Source organism: Homarus americanus, unplaced genomic scaffold, assembly GCF_018991925.1.
Source record: "Homarus americanus isolate GMGI-L3 unplaced genomic scaffold, GMGI_Hamer_2.0 scaffold30888, whole genome shotgun sequence".
In the NCBI taxonomy this organism is placed as follows: domain Eukaryota; kingdom Metazoa; phylum Arthropoda; class Malacostraca; order Decapoda; family Nephropidae; genus Homarus; species Homarus americanus.
Window position 1 is genome coordinate 441257 of NW_024720879.1, and position 20314 is coordinate 461570.

Consider the following 20314-nt stretch of genomic DNA (forward strand, 5'->3'; position numbering starts at 1 on the left):
CAGCCATTAACCATCTTCTAGGTAATTAACCTTGTCTAGACCAATCACAGGTTACTGCACCATACTGTTTTACTGCTGCTGTGGAACCTTTTAACCCGAGTGAACCTTTTTGATTGTAGTGGAAAGTTTTAAACGGAATGGAACTTTTGGAACGGAGTGGAACTTTTGGAACGGAATGGAACTTTTGGAACGGAGTGGAACTTTTGGAACGGAGTGGAAGTTTTTAAACGGAATAGAACTTTTGAAACGGAGTGGAAGTTTTGGAATGGAATGTAACTTTGTGAACAGGTGATCTTTTTTGAACTGGTTGAACTCTTTGTATAGATGGAACTTTGTTTTGAATAGATAAGCAGAGCAGCGCAGCCTCACCCACAGAGAGAGAGAGAGAGAGAGAGAGAGAGAGTCATCACATTAGTCTCCCCATTGTCCTGTTCCCTCCCTCCCTCCTTCCCTCCCTCCCTCCTCTACCTTACCCTCCGTCCCAATCTCTGTCCGTCCGTCCACTACAACTCACCCACCACCATTTCCGCCTTCCTTCCCTTCTGTCCCTTTGCTACCTTCTTCCTCCCGTCTCTCTCTCTCTTCCTCCTTTTCCAATTCTCCCTTATCCTCTTCTCACCTCTTTATCTTTCTCCCCTCCCCTTCTCCCCACTCCCCCTCTCCCCTCTAGTCTCCCCAGCAGGTGGGGGTGTAAGCGTTGTCCAGTTGGCCATCATCCCGGGGAGTCATTTATCGCTTTCCAATAACACGGTGACAGCCAGCCCTCCCTCACCACCAGTATTACGCCCACGCCTCCCTCACCACCAGTATTACGCCCACGCCCTCCCTCTCCACCAGTATTACGCCCACGCCCTCCCTCACCACCAGTATTACGCTCACGCCTTCCTCTACACCCACGCCTTCCACACCCCACGCGTGTCTACGGGGTGAGGGGCGTGTCTACGGGGTGAGGTGCGTGTCTACTTGGTGAGGGTCGTGTCTACTTGGTGAGGGTCGTGTCTACGGGGTGAGGGTCGTGTCTACGGGGTGAGGGTCGTGTCTACGGGGTGAGGGGCGTGCCTACAGGATGAGGGGCGTGTCTACAAGATGAGAGGCGTGTCTGCAGGGTGATGGGCCGGGCCAACAACTGGTAGGACCTGGTGGTGACATCCTGACGAAGTTGAGGTCTCTGAGGGTCCTTGGCTGAGGGCTCTAGATTAAGGGCTGGTGGATAAGGGATAAGCTCTCCAAATTGCCCTTACAACCTCCCCCAGTCCCTGAATAATCTGTTTACCTTCTCGTGATATTACCTGTAAACTAAACAAATGAACAAAACACAAACAACAACAAAATAAACAAAACACGCAATAAAAACAAACAACAAACAACAATAAACAAACAACAAACAAAACCAAGAAATGTGTTAATATTGGTGATAGACTTAAGGTGTATCGTGTCACCTTAGAGAACTGTCAACTAATGACTGTTGCCCCAGTGATGAGTACTGGTGTTGTTTATGTCATCTTCACTTCTTTTTTTTCCTCTCTCTCTCTCTCTCTCTCTCTCTCTCTCTCTCTCTCTCTCTCTCTCTCCTTTTCTCTTTGTCTCATCTCTCTCTATCTTACTATTTCTTTCTTTCTTTCTTTCTTACTTACAGAATTAGTTACTGTTTACCTACTTAGGGTTGAGAGGGTAAGGGGGAAGGGTAAAATAAAAGGGGAAAGGAGGGGAGAGGGGAGGGAGGGGAGAAGGGTGAGAGGAGTATAGTAGAGGTGGAGACTTGAGGAAGAGGGGAGAAATGGGAAGAGAGGGGAGGAAGTGCAGGATCTTCCCATCCATTTCTTTCCCCATTTCCGAGAGAAATCAACCTTAAGAATCAATCTCTCTCTCTCTCTCTCTCTCTCTCTCTCTCTCTCTCTCTCTCTCTCTCTCTCTCCCGGTATGGTGTTATGGATTCTCCCGGTTCAGCAGCAGCGTCACCTACCGGGCGTTGATTGATTAAGGCTTTCACACCTGTGGCATAGAATTAATTAACCCCTTCAGCCAGGTGACATACGCTATACGTCAGGTGTTCACGTGGGCCTCATCTCCCGAGGTGGTGGTGGTGGTAGGAGACCTTGTGAGAGTGGTAGAAGTAAGTCGTTGTGGAGATGGTGGTAGCTAGTGATGGTGGTAGCTAGTGATGGTGGTTGGTGAGGATGGTGGTAGCTAGTGATGGTGGTAGCTAGTGATGGTGGTAGGTGGTGATGGTGGTAGGTGGTGATGGTGTGGGTTGGTGGTAGGTGAGGATGGTGTAGCTAGTGATGGTGGTAGGTGGTGATGGTGGTGGTGAGGTTGGTGGTAGGTGAGGATGGTGGTAGCTAGTGATGGTGGTAGGTGGTGATGGTGGTGGTGGTGATGGTGGTAGGTGAGGATGGTGGTAGCTGGTGATAATCCCATGTGGTGTTAGTGTGTGTGGACAGACATACACCCCTCCCTTCTCTCCCCTGCCTCCTCCTCATCCCTCCCCTGTCGCCCCCCTCCCTGCCGCCCCCCCACCTCCTGCCGCCCCCCCCTCCTCTCGTGTTGTGGGGGGAGGGGGGGCTGGAGGGAGAGATTCTTCCCCTCCTCCCGGAACCATATAAGAACAAGTGACTATTTCCACCATTATCCTCGTCGTCTGGAAGCTGGGAGGTCTCTCTCTCTCTCTCTCTCTCTCTCTCTCTCTCTCTCTCTCTCTCTCTCTCTTTTGTCCTTTTTACTTTATTTCTTCCATGTTCTTTTGTTTTATTTCTTTACTCTTTCTCCGTTTCTTTTTTCTCTTTCCCTTGTCTCTCCTCTCTCTCCTTCTCCACTTCACTCTTTTAACTTTTTCTTTCTTTCTTCCGTCCTCTTCTTTTTCCTCTCTCCCTCACCTTCCTTCTTCTCATCTCTCCTCCATTCCCCCTCCTCTCCTCCCCCCCTCCCCCTCCCTCCCCCACACAACCACCAACAAACATGGTCACGTGTTGAGAGGTTTACAGTGCTGCCGCCAGAGGTACAATAATACTGATATTTACAACACTGGCCTGAATAATAATGAGGAACCACCACCCATCACCACCCACCCACCCACCCACCCACCCACCACCCTACACCCACCATAAGGGTTTTAATAGGTAAGGTTTTGTTGTGTATGGCCACTTACAGTAGGTACTTGATCAAGGTCACACACACACACACACACACACACACACACACACACACACAGATAAGGAGAGAATGCAATGAAAGCGAGAGAGAGAGAGAGAGAGAGAGAGAGAGAGAGAAGAGAGAGAGATCAACACACACAACCTCCCAGGACAAAAATTTGGGCCCGAGACTGAGCTGGGATTTGTGAAGAGGGGAGGGAGGACAAGAGGAAGAAAGAAGAAGAAGGAAACAGGACACGAGTAAGGCGGAAAGAAGGACAAAGAGGAAGATTGGGGCAAGAGGGAGGGAAGAGGGTAAGAGGAGGAAGATTGGGGCCAGAGAAAGGGAAGAGGATGACAAGGGAAAGATGAAGGTGTGTATAAGAGAACTAGAAAGAGGGAGAGAACATAGGAGAGGTGGAGGAGGATGAAAAGAGAGATTAACGTAAGGTTATCTAAGCGTATGGACTCAGAGCAGTTGACGTTTATTGTTTTAGTAACTTTTTCGCAGCTTGTGATTGGCAGATGGTGATTTTTGACGCGATGTAATTGTGTTGGTTTATAACGGTGAATTGGCTGATGTATTTTGGCGCATTGTAATTGGCTAGTGGTTTAGAATGGTGCGTTTCGGCGCCATTTTGATTGGTTATTAAGACGTATGTGTTTTTTATGTTGTGATATTGTGTAAGGATATTTTTTCTGACTTTGATTGGTTAATATCTATCTGTCTGTCTGTCTGTCTGTCTGTCGTAAGAGGAAAAACATAGTGAGAAATTAGGTTAGGTTAGGTTGGCATGTGAGGTGGTGTGTGAGGAAGACGTGTGAGGAAGGCGTGTGGGGGAGGGAGGCGTGAGGGAGGGCGTAGAGGGGACATGTGAGGAAGGGAGGCGTGTGGGAAAGAGGCGTGTTAGGAAGACGTGTGGGGGAGGGAGGCGTGTGGGGTGGGGAGGAGGCGTGTGAGGGACCAGGCGTGTGAGGGACCAGGCGTGTGGAGGGACGAAGGCGTGTGAGGGACCGAGGCGTGTGGGGTAGGGAGGCGTGTGAATGGGTAGACAGTGTTTGATAGGTAAACAGGTGGCTGTGTGTTGGGTTCTCTATATGGTGAAGGAACCTGCGTCTCTCTCTCTCTCTCCCTTTTTTTCTCTCTCCTGCCTTGAGTATTATTATTTCAGGTTAAATAGCTAAGATAACGGCTCCTTAATGTGATAACAGGTAAGATGGTTAAGATAACATAGCGAGTAACAGTATCTCAAGTGGACGGTGAGGGGCTCCTTGTTGACTAGAGAGAGGAGGGAGGAGAGAAGAGGCGTATAAATGAGTGAGTGGTGAGGAGGAGGAGGAGAGATGAGTGTATGAATGAGTGACGGTGTGTGTGGAGTGAGGCCAGGCACTCATGTAAGGGGTTATTATATATTAGTGTGAGTGGCATGTGAATGGTAACTCCTGACTGTGAGAATTGATAGTATGGTGCTTGTGTGGTGACTGATGGTGAGGAGAGTCAGCTGAGTGACGGATGGTGAGGAGAGACCAGCTGAGTGACAGATAGTGAGGGAGGAGTACGAATCACCCATCCACACAGTACCCACCCCACCCACCCACCCCATCCATAAACACAAAGGCTGCCACCAAGCGTCCTCATCACACCACCACGATCTGCCCAATTAGTTTCCGTCTCCATCACCTCCCTTTTCCGTCCTCCTCCTCCTCCTCTTCTATCCTCCATTTGTCTCCTTTATCCTATCCTTCCTTCCTCCCTTCTTTCTATACTCATTCCTCTCCTCTCCTCTCTCCTTCAGGGGTTCTACTGGGGTCACATCGGGGTTCTACTGGGGTCACATCGGGGGGTTCTACTGGGGTCACATCTGGGGGTACTTGGGGGTTCTATGGGGTCACATCAGGGGAGTTCTACTGGGGTCACATCAGGGGGGTTCTACTGGGGTCACATCTGGGGGTTCTGGGGTTTAGAGTGAAATGGCCCCCGTTTTATGGGGGTGGTGCCGGGGGTCGCTCTCTGGGGACTCAAGTGGCGTCAAAATATTTTTGGGGGTTGACAGTCCTCCTCCTTCCTCTTCCTCTCCTTTCTCTTCCTCTTCCTTTCCTCTTCCTCCTCATATTAAGAGGATGGGGCAGTTGGAGTGTGAGAGGACGCTGAGAAAGCTTGTGAACAGGGATCATCTTTTCCTCTTCGTCTTGTCTTCCTTCTCTTCCTCCTCCTCCTCTTCTTACTTTCTTTTCCTCTTTCTCTTCCTCCTTATCTTCCTCTTGTCCCCTTCTCTTTCCCTAAACCTCTTCCTCCTTGTACTTCCTCCTCCTTCCAACCCTTACCTCCCCGTCTCCTCCTCCCCCCCCTCCTCAACCTCCAACCCATCCAGGAGAAAAATTTCCTTTCGAATCAAAATATCATCTTAAATCATACCTGTCTCCTTTCTTCACTCTAAACGATATCCCACTTTGGAGGAGTAACGACGTCACCCATTCCGACTGGGGCGAATCCTGGCGCTGGTCTATAAGGAAAGTGGATTCATTCAGGATATTTTCGTTAGTTTCTATTGATCAGAGATCCCAATATCTCTCTCCCAGTTCAACTTCTAATGGTCTCTTATAGTGTTCGTCGTGTCATCTCCTCTCCGTTTCAGGGGCGATGGCTGCTGCTACTGTTTCTGCTCTACGTCAGTGTTTCTGCTCCTTACGTTAGTGTTTCTGCTCCTTACTGCTGTTGCTCTTGGCCTGCTCTCTGCTGCTGTTCCTTCACCTAGACTAAGTTTATGTTTATCCTCTGGAGAGTTATAGATGCCTCTAGGGTTTATACAGACTCTGGCCTGTGTTGTTGTTGTTGTTGTTTTTTGATGTTATTGTTGTTCCTCCTCTTCTCCTCCATGTTCCTCCCCTCATCACACTTTCTCATCTCCTTCCTTCGGTCCTCCTTTTCCTTCATCTTTTCCTCTTTTGCTTTTGACCAATGCCTCTCTTCCTCCTGATCACCGACTGGCCACGCCTGACCACCATCTATCCCCTACCACCACTCCCCCTGACCACCACCTACCCCCCCTGACCACCTACCCCTAACCACCTACCCCCCACCCCACTCCCCCCTGACCACCACCTACCCTCCCCCAACCATCCCACTCCTCTCTGACCACACTCACCTCCCCTAACCATCCCACCCTCCAACCATCCTACCCTCTCCTGACCACCACCCACCTCCCCTAACTATCCCACTCCTCAATCATCCTACCCTCTCCCGATCATCACACCTACCCTTCCCTAACCATCCTACCCTCCTGACCGACTGACTCACCTCTCCCATCATCCTGGCCTCCCAATCTATCCTACTCTCCTGACCACCACTCACCTCCCCTAACCATCCCTACTCTCTCCTGACCACCACCTGGCCCACTTGTCCCCTGTGTGTGTGAGCTGGACCACTAACTAGCCACAACTGACTGCAGGGTAAGATCACGTCGATACCAGATGGCTTCCTTGCTGATGGCCCTCTTACGGGGGAGGAGGAGATGGTGGCAGGAGAGGGACGTCTGAGAAGAAAAGGTGGAAGAGGAAGAGGGGATGACGTCTAGGAAGAGGAGGAAGTAGAATAAGAAGAAGAGAGCCACTGATGATGGTGTTGGAGGAGGAGGAGGAAGACTTAGGAGAAGAGAGAAACACGGGGCCAGGGAGCCTCTAATGAGCAGGATTGTAGGTGATAGTGAGTGGCTACTGTGAGGCGGGTGGCTCCAAGGTCTGACCCTGATGGGGTTCTTATCTGGTTCACTCACATCCTCTTCCTTCCCTCCTTCCTTCTTTCCTTCATTATCTCCGTCATTTTTCTTTTTTTTCTCTTCATTATTTTGTCCTTTCCTCCTTCCTTCCTTCCTTCCTTCCTTCCTTCCTTCCTTCCTCCTATAAATCCCTTTCCTCTCCTCTTCCATTCTATACCTCCCCATCCTTATCTTACTCCCTCCCATCTTCTCCCTGAACCATCAATCACTCCACCCCACTCCCTCGCCTCCCCACATATACATACCTCGGTAATGAACAGTGTATGGCGTCATTTCTTTCATGACCTTGTGACCCGCTTGGTGACCTGCTGTAACCTGCCTTGTGACCCGCCGCTCAGTATAGTGCCGGCTTACGTAACAGGGTGCGTCACTGGGAATCAAAACTTGCTTATGTGACGTAGTGTGACTGGTCCTCGTTCAATACCGTAGTGCTGCTTTAGGTTAGGTTATAGGTTAGGTTAGATTAGATTAGATTAGGTTAGGTTAGGTTAGGTTAGGTTGTTAGGTTAGAGTTAGGTTAGAGTTTTGTGTTTAATACTTTGAAGGGGATTAGTGGTGGTGAGCAATAACCAATCAGCGCTCTTCATGGCCACATACCGGGTGGATTCTGCTTGTTCGCGTCCCAGTTCACCCTAGCAGCGGGGTCACCCAGGCGGCCATTCTGGGACCATGTTTGTTTATGATTTATGTCATGATGGTGGAGATACTACTCTCAATAATGTCAAGAGACGATGTTAAATGACCAGGTAGTGGTTGTCCATCTTCTGATAGTGTGTGATTTATGTGTAATTGGTGTGAATGGTGATTATTTGTGGTTGTTATTGACCGTGACTGGTGTTGGTAACTGGGCGGGGTGGTGTGGCAGTGAGTGGTTGCTGTGCATGGTAATGACTGGTAGAAATGTGTTCTTGGTGGTCGTGTGAGTGTTAAGTCATTGTTTGGAGATAACAGGGCCAACGGTATGGCTGATGACGAATGGTAGTGGAGGAGGGAGGGATGTAGTGGAGGAGAGGGTGGGTGGTAGTGAGGAGGGAGTGGTGGTAGTGGAGGAGGGGTGGGTGGTAATGGGAGGAGGGGAGGGTGGTAGGGAGAGGGGAGGGATGGTAGTGGAGAGGGGTGGATGGTAGGTGGAGGAGGGAGTGGATGGTAGTGGAGGAGGGAGGGATGGTAGTGGAGGAGGGAGTGATGGTAGTGGAGAGGGGAGGGATGGTAGTGAAGGAAGGAGTGGATGGTAGTGGAGGAGGGAGGGATGGTGGAGGAGGGAGGGATGGCAGTGAAGGAGGGAGTGGATGGTAGTGGAGAGAGGGGAGGGATGGAGTAGATGGTGGCTGAGTGTGAGTGTGGGGTAGATCACACCGGGGTAGGATCAATGGGGAAGGGGGGGACTGTTGGGGAGGGAGGCGGGGGGGAAGGGAGGGGGAGGACATGGGGAAGAGTAAAGCTTAGAGGAGAGATGGAGACTGGATGGGTGGGAGGAAAGGCCTGAGGAGAAATGGGGAATGGAGATTGGAAAGAGAAAAAATGAGGACTGTGGGGAGTTGTGATTGGGTGAGAGAAGAGATGGGAAGAAATAGGCAGGGCTGAAGGGGAGGAGGAGGATGGGGAGATTATGGGCATGAGGGGAGAGTAAAGAGGAGGTGGTGGATGCTGACGAGGAGAAGGACCTAGTGGAGGAGGGGTGGAGGACGACCTGGTGGAGGACCTGGTGTAGGGTGCAGGAGGAGGACCTGGTGTAGGGGTGCAGGAGGGGGAGGACGACCTGGTGGAGGACCTGGTGGGGTGCAGGAGGAGGAGGAGGACCTGGTGGAGGACCTGGTGTAGGTGCAGGAGGAGGAGGAGGAGGACCTGGTGGAGGACCTGGTGTAGGGTGCAGGAGGAGGACCTGGTGAGGACCTGGTGTAGGGGTGCAGGAGGAGGACCTGGTGTAGGGTGCAGGGAGGAGGAGGAGGACCTGGGAGGACCTGGTGTAGGGGTAAGGAGGAGGAGGACCTGGGTGGAGGACCTGGTGAAGGTGCAGGAGGGGGAGGACGACCTGGTGGGAAGACCTGGGTGTAGGGTGCAGGAGGGGAGGAGGACCTGGTGTAGGGGTGCAGGAGGGTGGCGTCCTGAGCGGGTGTCACCAAGTGGTAAACAAGGATGAGGTGGGTGACCTGCTGGGTGACCACTGACTATCCCTCCCCCTCCGTGTCGAGACATCCAATAACAATAACAACAATAATGAATAATATTTAAGAGGAAGATGAGAAGGACGAGGGAGATGAGTCCTGAAAGAGAGAAACCGGAGGAAGAGGAAGAGGAGGCAGAGGAAGGGGTAGTGATCACAGTCGCCATAGGTACATGTGCTATAGGCTCCCTGACACAGCTATAGACAACAGGATCAAAACTCTCAAATAATTTATTCAAGTGACGTTAGCCATTACCAAGTGACGTCAGCCATTACCAAGTGACGTCAGCCATTACCAAGTGACGTCTGCCATTATCAAGTGACGTGTTTATTTTAAGAGTGACGGTACGTGATGGATGAGTGGTTATTGTGCTCTAGTCTGGTTTATGGTGCAGTGGGTCGGTGATGCTGTCAGATAGTGAAGAAAGATGTTGTGTGTTATCTGGAGCGGGTGGGGCCGACGAAGGTTTTACCCGGCGGTCAGGTAGAATAAGATTATATTGTGTGTACAAGTTCTTACCAGTCAACGAGATGCTGGCTTATCGTCCCCTGCTATCTGTCCCCCTCCATCCCCTCCACAACCTCCTTCCCTTCCTCCACAACCTGCCTGACTCTCCCTCCACAACCTCCTTCCCTCCCTCCACAACCTGCCTGACTCCCTCCCTCCACAACCTGTTTCCTTCCTTCCTCCACAAACTGTCTCCCTTCCTCCTTCCCTCCCTTCACAACCTCCCTCCCTCCACAACCTCCTTCCCTCCCTCCCTCCACACCACCTGCTTGCATCTCACCGACAGCAGATAATATATTTACTTACCGTCGAGTCTCAGGTGTAGTTGGACGCCATATTAAGCCGCCATCTTGGTATTATAAACGTAGCCAACCTTCATTGTCTTCGTCTGTGCTCTCATGTCTTCAGTCACCGGAGAGAGACTTACCTGAGAGAACCATTATGATCCAGGTGTTGTCTCATCAGTGTCAGGTAACGTGGGAGGGAGAGAGGAGAGGGAGGAGGAAAACTGACTTGTGTGTCGAGTTTTCATGAGTTAATGTCGTGTGTCAGCTGGTAGTCTCTGGGTCCTGGTCGCTGCTTGTGTCTGTTGCCACGACCTCAAAGGCATTCAGAATCTCACACAATCCTCCCACAGTTGGAGTTGAGGAGAGAGAGACATATGGTGGGAGGAGCGTGGGGAAGAAGCAGCAGTTGGGGGTCGGTAGGGGACACATCTTCCCCACGAGAGTGACAGCCTCCCTGCGACAGTGACAGCTGGGGTGATTATCGGCTACCAAACAGCAAGAGTAAACAAAGGAGAGAACTTTAAATATTTACCTGGGGGTGAGGACCCCCGTGTGTGTGTGTGTAATAATAATAATAATAATAATAATTAACGGTTTATTGAATAAGTTCTGCAGCCCGAAGGCTGAAAATATACGTTGGACATAAATGACTTATTACATACATTGGTGGTTTAACGCCTTCATTAGAGAAAGGATGAACATACAGTGAACATATAGATTAATGTAGGTGTTGAACAGCAAACACGTAGTGTAGTAACTCTCCCAGATGGTGTTATGCGGGCTCACGTGGTGTAGTAATTCCCTCACAGATGGTGTTATGAGGGCCTCACGTGGTGTAGTAATTCTCACAGATGGTGTTATGAGGGCCTCACGGTAGTAATTCCCTCACAGATGGTGTTATGAGGGCCTCACGTGGTGTAGTAATTCCTCACAGATGGTGTTATGAGGGGCCTCACGTGGTGTAGTAATTCTCACAGATGGTGTTATGAGCCTCACGTGGTGTAGTAATTCCCTCACAGATGGTGTTATGAGGGGCCTCTCATGGTGTAGTAATTCTCTCACAGATGGTGGATGAGGGGCCTCACGTGGTGTAGTAATTCCCCACAGATGGTGTTATGAGGGGCTCACGTGGTGTAGTAGTTCCATCACAGACGGTGTTCTATGAGTGAGGTGTGGTCCCAGGCCTTCCTATCGTAGAACGGATTAACACATCGCTGGTTGATGGGTCGGGCCGTTATCACTGGGTACCTGGGACCTCACTGTGAAGGTCAACTTGGGTACCACTGTTACTGTTGAGTTGTTCTCACTGACTTAAGCACTGTTCACCACTGTTCACCCCTGTGTGTGTGTCACAATTCAATAAAATAAAAATAAAAATACAACAGTTTATTGAAACATAAAATGCCGATAGACATACATTAAACTTACACACACACACACAGTTACTAGACCCAGAACGTGTAATAAACTTGAATTGACACTAAATAAATCAACTCTGTACCTTGACTAATTAGATTATTTTTCTTTTCCTTACAGGTATGTTGTGGTCGACCTCCCACCCCTCTACCAGGTGTTGCAGGCAGTAATGGTATTGTCAACCTTACCTATCTGAACTCACCTGCTCTTAATTAACCTGTAGTACTTGTGTTTTATCAATTACATCTTTTTATTTTGGTATAATTAATGATTTAAGGTATTTGAATTGTTTTATTTGTATTGGTTTTCATGTAAGTAAGTGTGTGTGTGTGTGTGTGTGTGTGTGTGTGTGTGTGTGTGTGTGTGTGTGTGTGTGTGTGTGTGTGTGTGTGTGTGTGTGCCTGTGTGTGCGTGTGTGTGTGTGTGGTTTAATTAGTCAAGTTTACCGTATGTAGGTGTGTACACAGTGAACTCGGTGGAATTGTAGACTGCTTTGTTAGATCAGTGTAAAATATTGTATAATGTAGGAGTCTGTTTTATACCATTATGGCATTATTTGATAAGAATGGTGATGGTGATATGAACGATGTGAATTGTTTCTTTAATCTCTCTCTCTCTTCTCTCTCTCCCTACCTATTCCCTTTCTCTCCAAATGTTTTTCTCCCCTTTCCTCATCCTTCTCCCTCATCCTCCTAACCTATTCACTTCACATCCTCGCTCCCTACCTTCACCTCTATCCTTCTCAACCTCCCACTCCATCTTCACCCCTTCCTCCATCCTCCTCCCTCCCTATCCCTTCCCTCCCCAATCGAGGTTCAAGCACCTCCCCAATAAACACCAGGAAGAAACCATCATGAACTGGACGTATCTTCCTAACAACCAGTGACCCAGAGCTTTTTGAAACACGGGAAAGGTCGATGGTGGAGATAGTGTCCGGGGGGTGAGGGAGGTAAGGGATGGGTGAGGGAGGGTGAGGATGAGGATGGGTGAGGGAGGTGAGGAGGGGTGAGGATGAGGGAGGTAGGGATGGGTGAGGAGGGTGAGGATGAGGGAGGTAAGGGATGGGTGAGGAGGGTAAGGATGGGTGAGGGAGGATGAGGATGAGGGAGGGTGAGGGATGGGTGAGGGAGGGTAAGGGATGGGTGAGGGAGGATGAGGGAGGGCAAGGGATGGGTACAGGGTAGGTCATCACATACCCACTCATCAGGTTCATCCTTAGTTCGCATCCCCTTTATATGACGTCACGCCCAATCACCATCTCGCCTTACTGTGACGTCATACCCTCGTGTTATGGCCGTCTTCCGGTCTTTTCTTCCTCTAATGTTTATTAATCTCGTGAGTTTTATTGTGCCCCGCGTATAGTGTTCACGTCATTGTATTCAAGGTTAGGTTAAGTCATCATACACAAGGGATTAAATCATTGTACATCGAATACGAAGCTCGGGCTGTCTTGTGGCGGCGGTGGCAGTGGCGGCTTTTGGAGGCGGAGGTGGCGTAGGCGGCTTTTGGAGGCGGCGGTGGCGGAGGCAGCTTTTGGCGGCATGATGTCCGTGTCTGTGTCTTATCAGTGTCCATCATGTTTACTATCCTCACCAGGTCCTGCCGGGGAGGAGGAGGAAGGAGGAGGGGAGGGGGAGGGGGAGGGGAGAGGAGGAGGAGGGGAGGGAGAGGAGGGGAAGGTAGGAGGGGAGGGGCGACGCTCGGGCTTACATGCACATCCCGATGATTCCCTTGACACGAGACATACTGAGGCGAGATAGTCGATAGTCAGCAGGAATTATTTAAAGGAGGGAAGGAGGGAGAGGGTGAAGGAGAGAGAGAGGAAGGGAATGAAGGAGGGAGGGAGGGAGGGAATAAAGGAGGGAGAATGGTGTGGTAAAGGAAGTGACAGAGGTAGGGAATAAGAGAAGGTGAGAGAGGAAAGGAGAAGAGGGAGAATGAGTGGTGAAGTGAGGGAGGAGGAGGGAGGGGATTTAGGACACTGGAGGAGGGATGTTCACTATCGTACTCTCCTAAAAAACCCGGATGATAATAAATAATCCTCCCTAAATATAGATGCGTTAAAAGTATTAATAAAGGGGTAACTCTTGAAGAAAATACTGAAGGGGTTAACTGACATATATTGAAGGGAGTAACGCGCATGTTAAGAGGCTGTGTTTTGCCAACTAGCTCCCCCTCCTCCCCCCTCCCCCTCCTCTCCCCATCCCCTCCTCCCCCTCCTCTCCCCCCTCCTCTCCCCCCTCCCCCCATCTGATTACTCCAGGATGACATTTTCGATTTAAATAAAAACTTACGAGGTCGTAAATATTCGTAAATGGGGACGTGCGAGATGCAGATCTTCGCCCTCAATATTTTGCCGGACATAATAAACACGAGATTACACAGGCGGTATACTCAACCCCGCTAACCAGAACACTCAACCCCGCTAGCCAGAACACGCCTCTCACACCTCCGAGACCTGGTCCGGGTGACGAGAAGAACACCGCTTTCTTATGATAGAACTTACAGAAGAATGTTACCCGCTTGTCTTAAAGGGGAAAAAAAGATGATCCATGTTAAAGAAGTTGTTTTACAAGTCTCTCACACGGTAGGGAGGTCTTAAATCATCTTTTGGAGGAGGAGGAGGAGGAGGAGGGGGGGGGGGGGGATGAAGGGTGTGTTAGTGGAAATGTTTTTTGGGGTAAAGGTTTACAGTATAATGTAGAGATGTTTGTGTCGTCATCCTGAGAGCTGTGCTGGGACACCTCTTGTAGGGGGGACTGGCGTGCTGATCTTGCTCCTTCCTCTTCCTTCCCCTCTTCCTCTGCCTTCTCTTTCTCCTCCTCTCATGCTGTTGCTGTTCCATCATCACTCCATCTCCACCTCTCACTCCCTGTCTCCCCCTTCCACTCCATCTCTCCTTCCCTCTCACTCCCTCTTATTTTCCCTTTCCCACTCCCACACACTCTCACACCATCCCTCTCACACTTCCACCCTCCCTCCTATTTCTTCCTCACACTCACACCTCCCTCTCACACTCCTACACCCTCCCTCTCACACTCCCACTCCCTCCCACTCCCGCACATGCCGGTACTGGCTGCTGCCCCTCTCACACACACACAGGTTTAATTACTGGTGAAATGAAGAAGACCTGCGTATGTGAGTGGCCTTCACGTGATGGATGTACGGTCTCTCTCTCCCTCCTCCCTCCTCCCTCCCTCCCTCCCTCCCTCCCTCCCTCCCTCCCTCCTCCCTCCCCCTCCTCTCCCTCCTCTCCCTCCCTCTCTCTCCTCAATCCAACTTCACTTGCACTGTTTGGATCCAAGTTTCGCCAACTTTGAACTTCTTCATTTCCGCTGGAGATAGTGAGCACCCTCCCTCCCTCCCTCCCTCCCTCCCTCCTCCTCCTCCCTCTCTCCTCCTCTCCCTCCTCTCTCTAACTCCCACCCACCGATCAGGAGCAAGTGGACGGAAGGTAATGTAGAAGAGAAAGGAAAAGACTGTGTGTGTGTGTGTGTGTGTGTGTGTGCGTGTGTGTGTGTGTGTGTGTGTGTGTGTGTGTGTGTGTGTGTGTGTGTGTGTTTGTGTGTGTGTGTGTGTGTGTGTGATAATAATAATAATAATAATAATAATAATAACAACAATTAACAGTTTATTGAAAGAGCATGGCAGCCAGAAGGTTGAAAATATACAGTTACATAATTGGGGAATGGGTCTCTTGATTTACAAATAATATACAATTAACATAAGTGATACAAATATGATATATAATAACTAGGTGGGGAGAAGGTCATACGACAGGGCATTTCAACATAGTGACAGTGCAAAAGGTAAGATTGGCTTGGAGTGAATACACTGGTTGATTACGAGTTGTTGATAATTTTTACAATGGTTGGGACTGGGCTGTTCTTATAGCGATCAGTTCGTGCTCGTATGGGCTGGATGCGGTTGTGGTGTCGAACAGCAATTCTCGGGCGAGGGATCTTGGGTGGTAGTAGGAGCCGGTGTCGAGGATGGTGCAGAAGCTTCTCACCAAATTTGCAGATGAGGTCGTGGTGATAGTCAGTGAGAGTCGAAAGGGTCAGTGTGTTGAGCGCTTCTTGATATGTGGAGTAGGAAGGGGAGAGAATAATCTTGCATGCCCTCTTTTGCACTTTTTCTTGGTGTTTACGTTGTTTGGCATTTAGGGAGGAAGACCAGGTAGGGGAGGCAAAGGTGAGCTTGGGAAGTATGAATGGTGAGGTAAACACTGAGGAGCTCGGGTGCAGGAACTCCGAGGGACTTGAGTGTGTGTCCACCTAACAAAAATTCTTACATATTATTGTTTTTTTCCTATTTTCCCAGAGCATATCCCCCCCTCCCCCCTCTCCCCCCTCTCCCCCAGGGCTTACGTGGGGAGTGAAGGAGAGAAAGAATGGGGAAGGAGTTAGGAAGGAGAGAGCGTCAGTGAGTGAGTGGAAGAAGGAAGGGGAGGTAGCAGAGGAGGAGGAAGAAGAACAATGAGTTAGAGAAGGAGTGAAGGAGGAAGGGAAGGAGAGGAGAGAGCAGCTAGGGAGAGGTATGCAAATGTTACTCCCTTCCTTGAACTCCTATTTTCTATTATGAGAGAAATATCAACAACGAGGAAAAGTTACAAGATGACTAACCAACACCAAGGACTCTCTCTCTCTCTCTCTCTCTCTCTCTCTCTCTCTCTCACCTACTGGAGGAATAACAGACCTGAGGCCAAAGAGGAGGAGGGAGGAGAAGAAAGAAGAAGAAAGAAAGAAGAAAGAAGGAGAAGAGGTCTCGGGTCACACAGCATAACCAGTTAAGCTTCGCCCGTATCTTTAACGACTGTCGGGACAAGAAGAAGAATTGACAATAACACGGTTGCCACCCCCTCCCTTCTTCCTCCTCTTGACCTCTTCGTCTGCCCCTTCTTCGGGTATTTTCGACCATTGAAGCTCAGTCATAAAGTGAGAGCTGTTACGACCTGCAATAACGTCATCGTGTAGAGAGGGAGGCGAGGAATCAATTTACTTCTATTATTTGTCAGAGAAGAGGCGTGCGTGCGTCTCTCTCTCTCTCTCTCTCTCTCTCTCTCTCTCTCTCTCTCTCTCTCTCTCTCTCTTGCTCTCTCACCTCTTCCTTACTCTTCCCCCTCTTCCTTAACTCTTCTTCCATCTCCCTTACTTTTCTTCCCTCTCCCCAACACCTCTCCCCTCTCCCCTCCCCTCTCATCGACATCTATGTTTTATGTCCATCTTGTGATTGTCGGATTTCGTTTATAGAAATAAAATTAAAAATAACAAATTACCCCTCTTCCCCTGTCCTCCTCCTCCTCTCCCCCCTTCCTTTCTCTTTTCTCCTACTTTTCCTCCCTGTACTTTCCTTCCTGACACTCTCCTCTTCCTCACTCCTCCCATCCTCACCTTACTCTTCTCAATCTCCTTTTCCTCCTCTTCCTCCTCCCTTTTATCTCCTCCTGCTCCTCCCTCTTATCTCCTCTTCCCTTCCTCCGTCTTCCTCCCTCTTCTCTCCTCTCCTCTTCCTCCTCATTACCACCACCTTTCCGCCCTTTCGCTCTGGCTCGCTGTCGATTCTGATTTCATCTACACAAAAGGCAGAAAGCAGAGCGGAATTTCTGGCAGTAGGATTTCCATATGTAAAAGGAAAGTCATCAGGACGAAGCGGCGTTGAGTTACCAGAAATGTGTAGCGGCGCTTTTTGTCGCTTTCTGAACGTGTGTCTGTTTTAGGATGGTGATGATGGTGAAGGCTGGTGATGGTGTTTTAGGACGATGGTGGGGGGTGTAGGATAGTGTTGATGGTGTAGGATGATGTTGAAGGATGGTGAAGGATGGTGGTGGTGGTGTAGGATGATGGTGAAGGCTGGTGATGGTGTTTTAGGACGATGGTGGGGGGTGTAGGATGGTGATGGTGGTGTAGGATGATGATAGCGATGGTGAAGGATGGTGTGGTGGTGTAGGAGGCTGGTGATGGTGTTTTAGGACGATGGTGGGGGGTGTAGGATAGTGTTGATGGTAGGATGATGTTGGGAAGGATGGTGAAGATGGGTGGTGGTGGTGCAGAGCTGGTGATGTTTTAGGACGATGGTGGGGGTAGGATAGTGTTGATGGTGTAGGATGATGTTGGCGATGGTGAAGGATGGTGTGGTGGTGTAGGAGGCTGGTGATGGTGTTTTAGGACGATGGTGGGGGGTGTAGGGATAGTGTTGATGGTGTAGGATGATGTTGAAGGATGGTGAAGGATGGTGGTGGTGTAGGAGGCTGGTGATGGTGTTTGAGACGATGGTGGGGGGGTGTAGGATAGTGTTGAAGGTGTAGGGATGATGGTGAAGGATGGTGAAGGAAGGTGGTGGTGGTGTAGGATGATGATAGTGATGGTAGATGGTGGTGGTGTAAGATGGTGTGTAAAGATGGTGAATATGGTGGTGGTAAGATGGTGGTGTAGGGTGATGGTGAAGGATGGTGATGGTGTAGGATGATGATGATGATGGTGTAGGATGATGATGGTGATGGTGTAGGATGCAGATGATGGTAAGATGATGGTGAAGGATGGTGAAGTGGTAAGCAGAGGATGGTGATGGTAGGATGATGGTGGTGTTAGTAAGATAATGATATAGTGGTGGTGATGATGAGAGAGAGAGAGAGAGAGAGAGAGAGAGAGAGAGAGAGAGAGAGAGAGAGAGAGAGAGAGAGAGAGAATTTTACACAACATCCGGCATTTTTCATCTGTCACTGAGGGGGGGGGGGTTAAGTGTGACCCAGGACGGCTGACACGACACCTGTGACCTTTGACCGCATCAGGTAGGTCGGCGACATTAACCCCAGGTCAGTCGGCGTTAACCAGAGGCTTGTCTTACACGCTGCAGGTCACAGGTCGATCATATGAGGGTCAAGGGATCACCTGAAGATTAGCCCCCCCTAACACCTCTTACTCCTCTTCCTACTCCTCTTCTTCCTACTCCTACTCCTCTTCTTCTTACTCCTACTCCTCTTCTTACTCCTCCTCCTCCTCCTCTAATCCACAGTCAAGGCGTGTGTTTGAAGGTTGAATGGAACCTCTCTCTTGAAGGCTTTAAGACCACAGAACCACCCGCTTTAAGACCACAGAACCACCCGCTTTAAGACCACAGAACCTCTCACTTGAAGGCTTTAAGACCCCCCTCGGGTCCTGAGATGGCTGTTGTCTAGGTCTTGGTGACGTAACTTGTCGTTGTGATGCGTTTAATTATCGACGACTTGGGATGCAAAGCCGTTCATTCAGGCTGACGGGGCGGAGAGAGAGAGAGAGAGAGAGAGAGAGAGAGAGAGAGAGAGAGAGAGAGAGAGAGAGAGAGAGAGAGAGAGAGAGAGAGAGAGAGAGAGAGAGAGAGAGAAATTAGCAAAGTGAGAACGCTACAAATACAGGACCCAGAGAACGCCTTTACCTCTGGAGAACAAAAATAAGAACGCTTCCATCACAAGAGTTCATCAAAGGCTGCGTTTTCTCCTCCCAACAACAAAAAGAAAGAAGAAAAAGAATGAAAAAAACAAAGAATCCTATTGGGTGTTGTGATTGGCCATGATTGGATGAAAGATTGTGAAGGTTTGTCCCTTAATCTAGTGATGAGGGTTGGTGGAGGTCAGGGAGAGAGAGAGAGAGAGAGAGAGAGAGAGAGAGAGAGAGAGAGAGAGAGAGAGAGAGAGAGAGAGAGACCTCACCACACAAGGCCAGAGAGAATAAATAATTACTTTAATATTTATTCACTAAACAACACCGCGGGATATGCTGTAAGGAGAGCAGTGTATAGCAACCTGTGATAGTGTATAGCAATGTATAGCAGTAAATGATAGTATAGTGTATAGCAAACTGTGATGATGTATAGCAATAGGTTTTAGTATAGCTCAGTGTATAACAGCGTGGTATAATGTATAGCTAAGAACCTCAGATAGTGTTTAACGATGTATAGCAATAGATAGTATTATATAGCGATGTATAGCTATGCCTAGTAGAATATATAGCAATGTATAGCTTTTCGTAGGAGTGTATAAGAGTGTATAGCGGTAACAAAACCCGGTAGTGTAGAGCAGACAAGAAACTGAAAATAATAATATAAGAAAATAAGACTTTAATTTCACGGTTTAAAGACGAAAGAGAAAAAAGAGAGATTAAGAATAAAAGAAAGAAAAGAGGAAAGAGAAAGAGAAATGAATTAGCAAGAAAAATCACAAGGTTGGAAATTAAACAGAGAGAGAGAGAGAGAGAGAGAGATTAGAAAATGAACACAGGAAAGAACGAGACTTAAGTCGAATTAAACAAGAAGAATTAGAATAAGAGCATTAAAGGAGAGAGAGAGAGAGAGAGAGAGAGAGAGAGAACATCCTCCCCCCAAGCTCTTGTGAATGTCGAAAATGATTAGTTTTCCATTTTCGGTCTAGACCAGATTCCACGAGGGACTTTTATGGAGTGTTCCTGTCGGCTCTGACGGACCAGTCCCTCGGGGGCGACTTCCAAAGACGTGATAGAGACCGAAAAGGAACAATATACTCTCTTCTCTCCGTCCCCCCTCCTTCAGTACAGACCAGTCCCCAGGGCGGCTCTCAGGATCTGGTGGAGCAGATGAGAGCCGTGTTGGAGGGCTCTCGGACACGCCCCGTCTCACACGCCACGAATTCCCATTTTCTCTCAAACACAGGCCCCGAGTTTACCAATTTCCCGGCGTGTATTCAGCCGTGTTGTTTGTACAGTTTTTGACCGGCTGGGAGGCTGTGTGTGAGTGTCTCGGCTTTTTGCGTATTAGTCGTGAGCGGGAGACTGTGTATATAAAGGGGCTTTACTATTTTACTCGTTAAATGTGTTTATAAAGGTGACCTGGATGTAAAAGGTGTCTTCTTACCTGTTATATGAAGGTGTCAGTACTTACCTGTGTTCTTCATAAATTACGTATGTCTAAAGGTGAACGTATTTACCTGTTCACTCGATAAAAATACCTGTATGTAAAAATATATATGTATATATATATGTGTGTGTGTGTGTGTGTGTGTGTGTGTGTGTGTGTGTGTCTCTTAT

General features: G+C 49.1%; 1 protein-coding gene across 1 annotated transcript; it reads right to left on the reverse strand.

Moving 5' to 3' along the window:
- Window positions 1–1039: 1039 nt before the first annotated feature.
- LOC121861281 lies at window positions 1040–12822 on the reverse strand. Its single transcript, XM_042358927.1, has 3 exons — window positions 12706–12822; window positions 4943–5009; window positions 1040–1203 (listed from the first exon to the last, which is right to left on the reverse strand). Exons 1-3 carry the CDS (start codon window positions 12820–12822, stop codon window positions 1040–1042), a joined length of 348 nt encoding a protein of 115 aa, XP_042214861.1.
- Between the last annotated feature and the right edge of the window lie 7492 nt (window positions 12823–20314).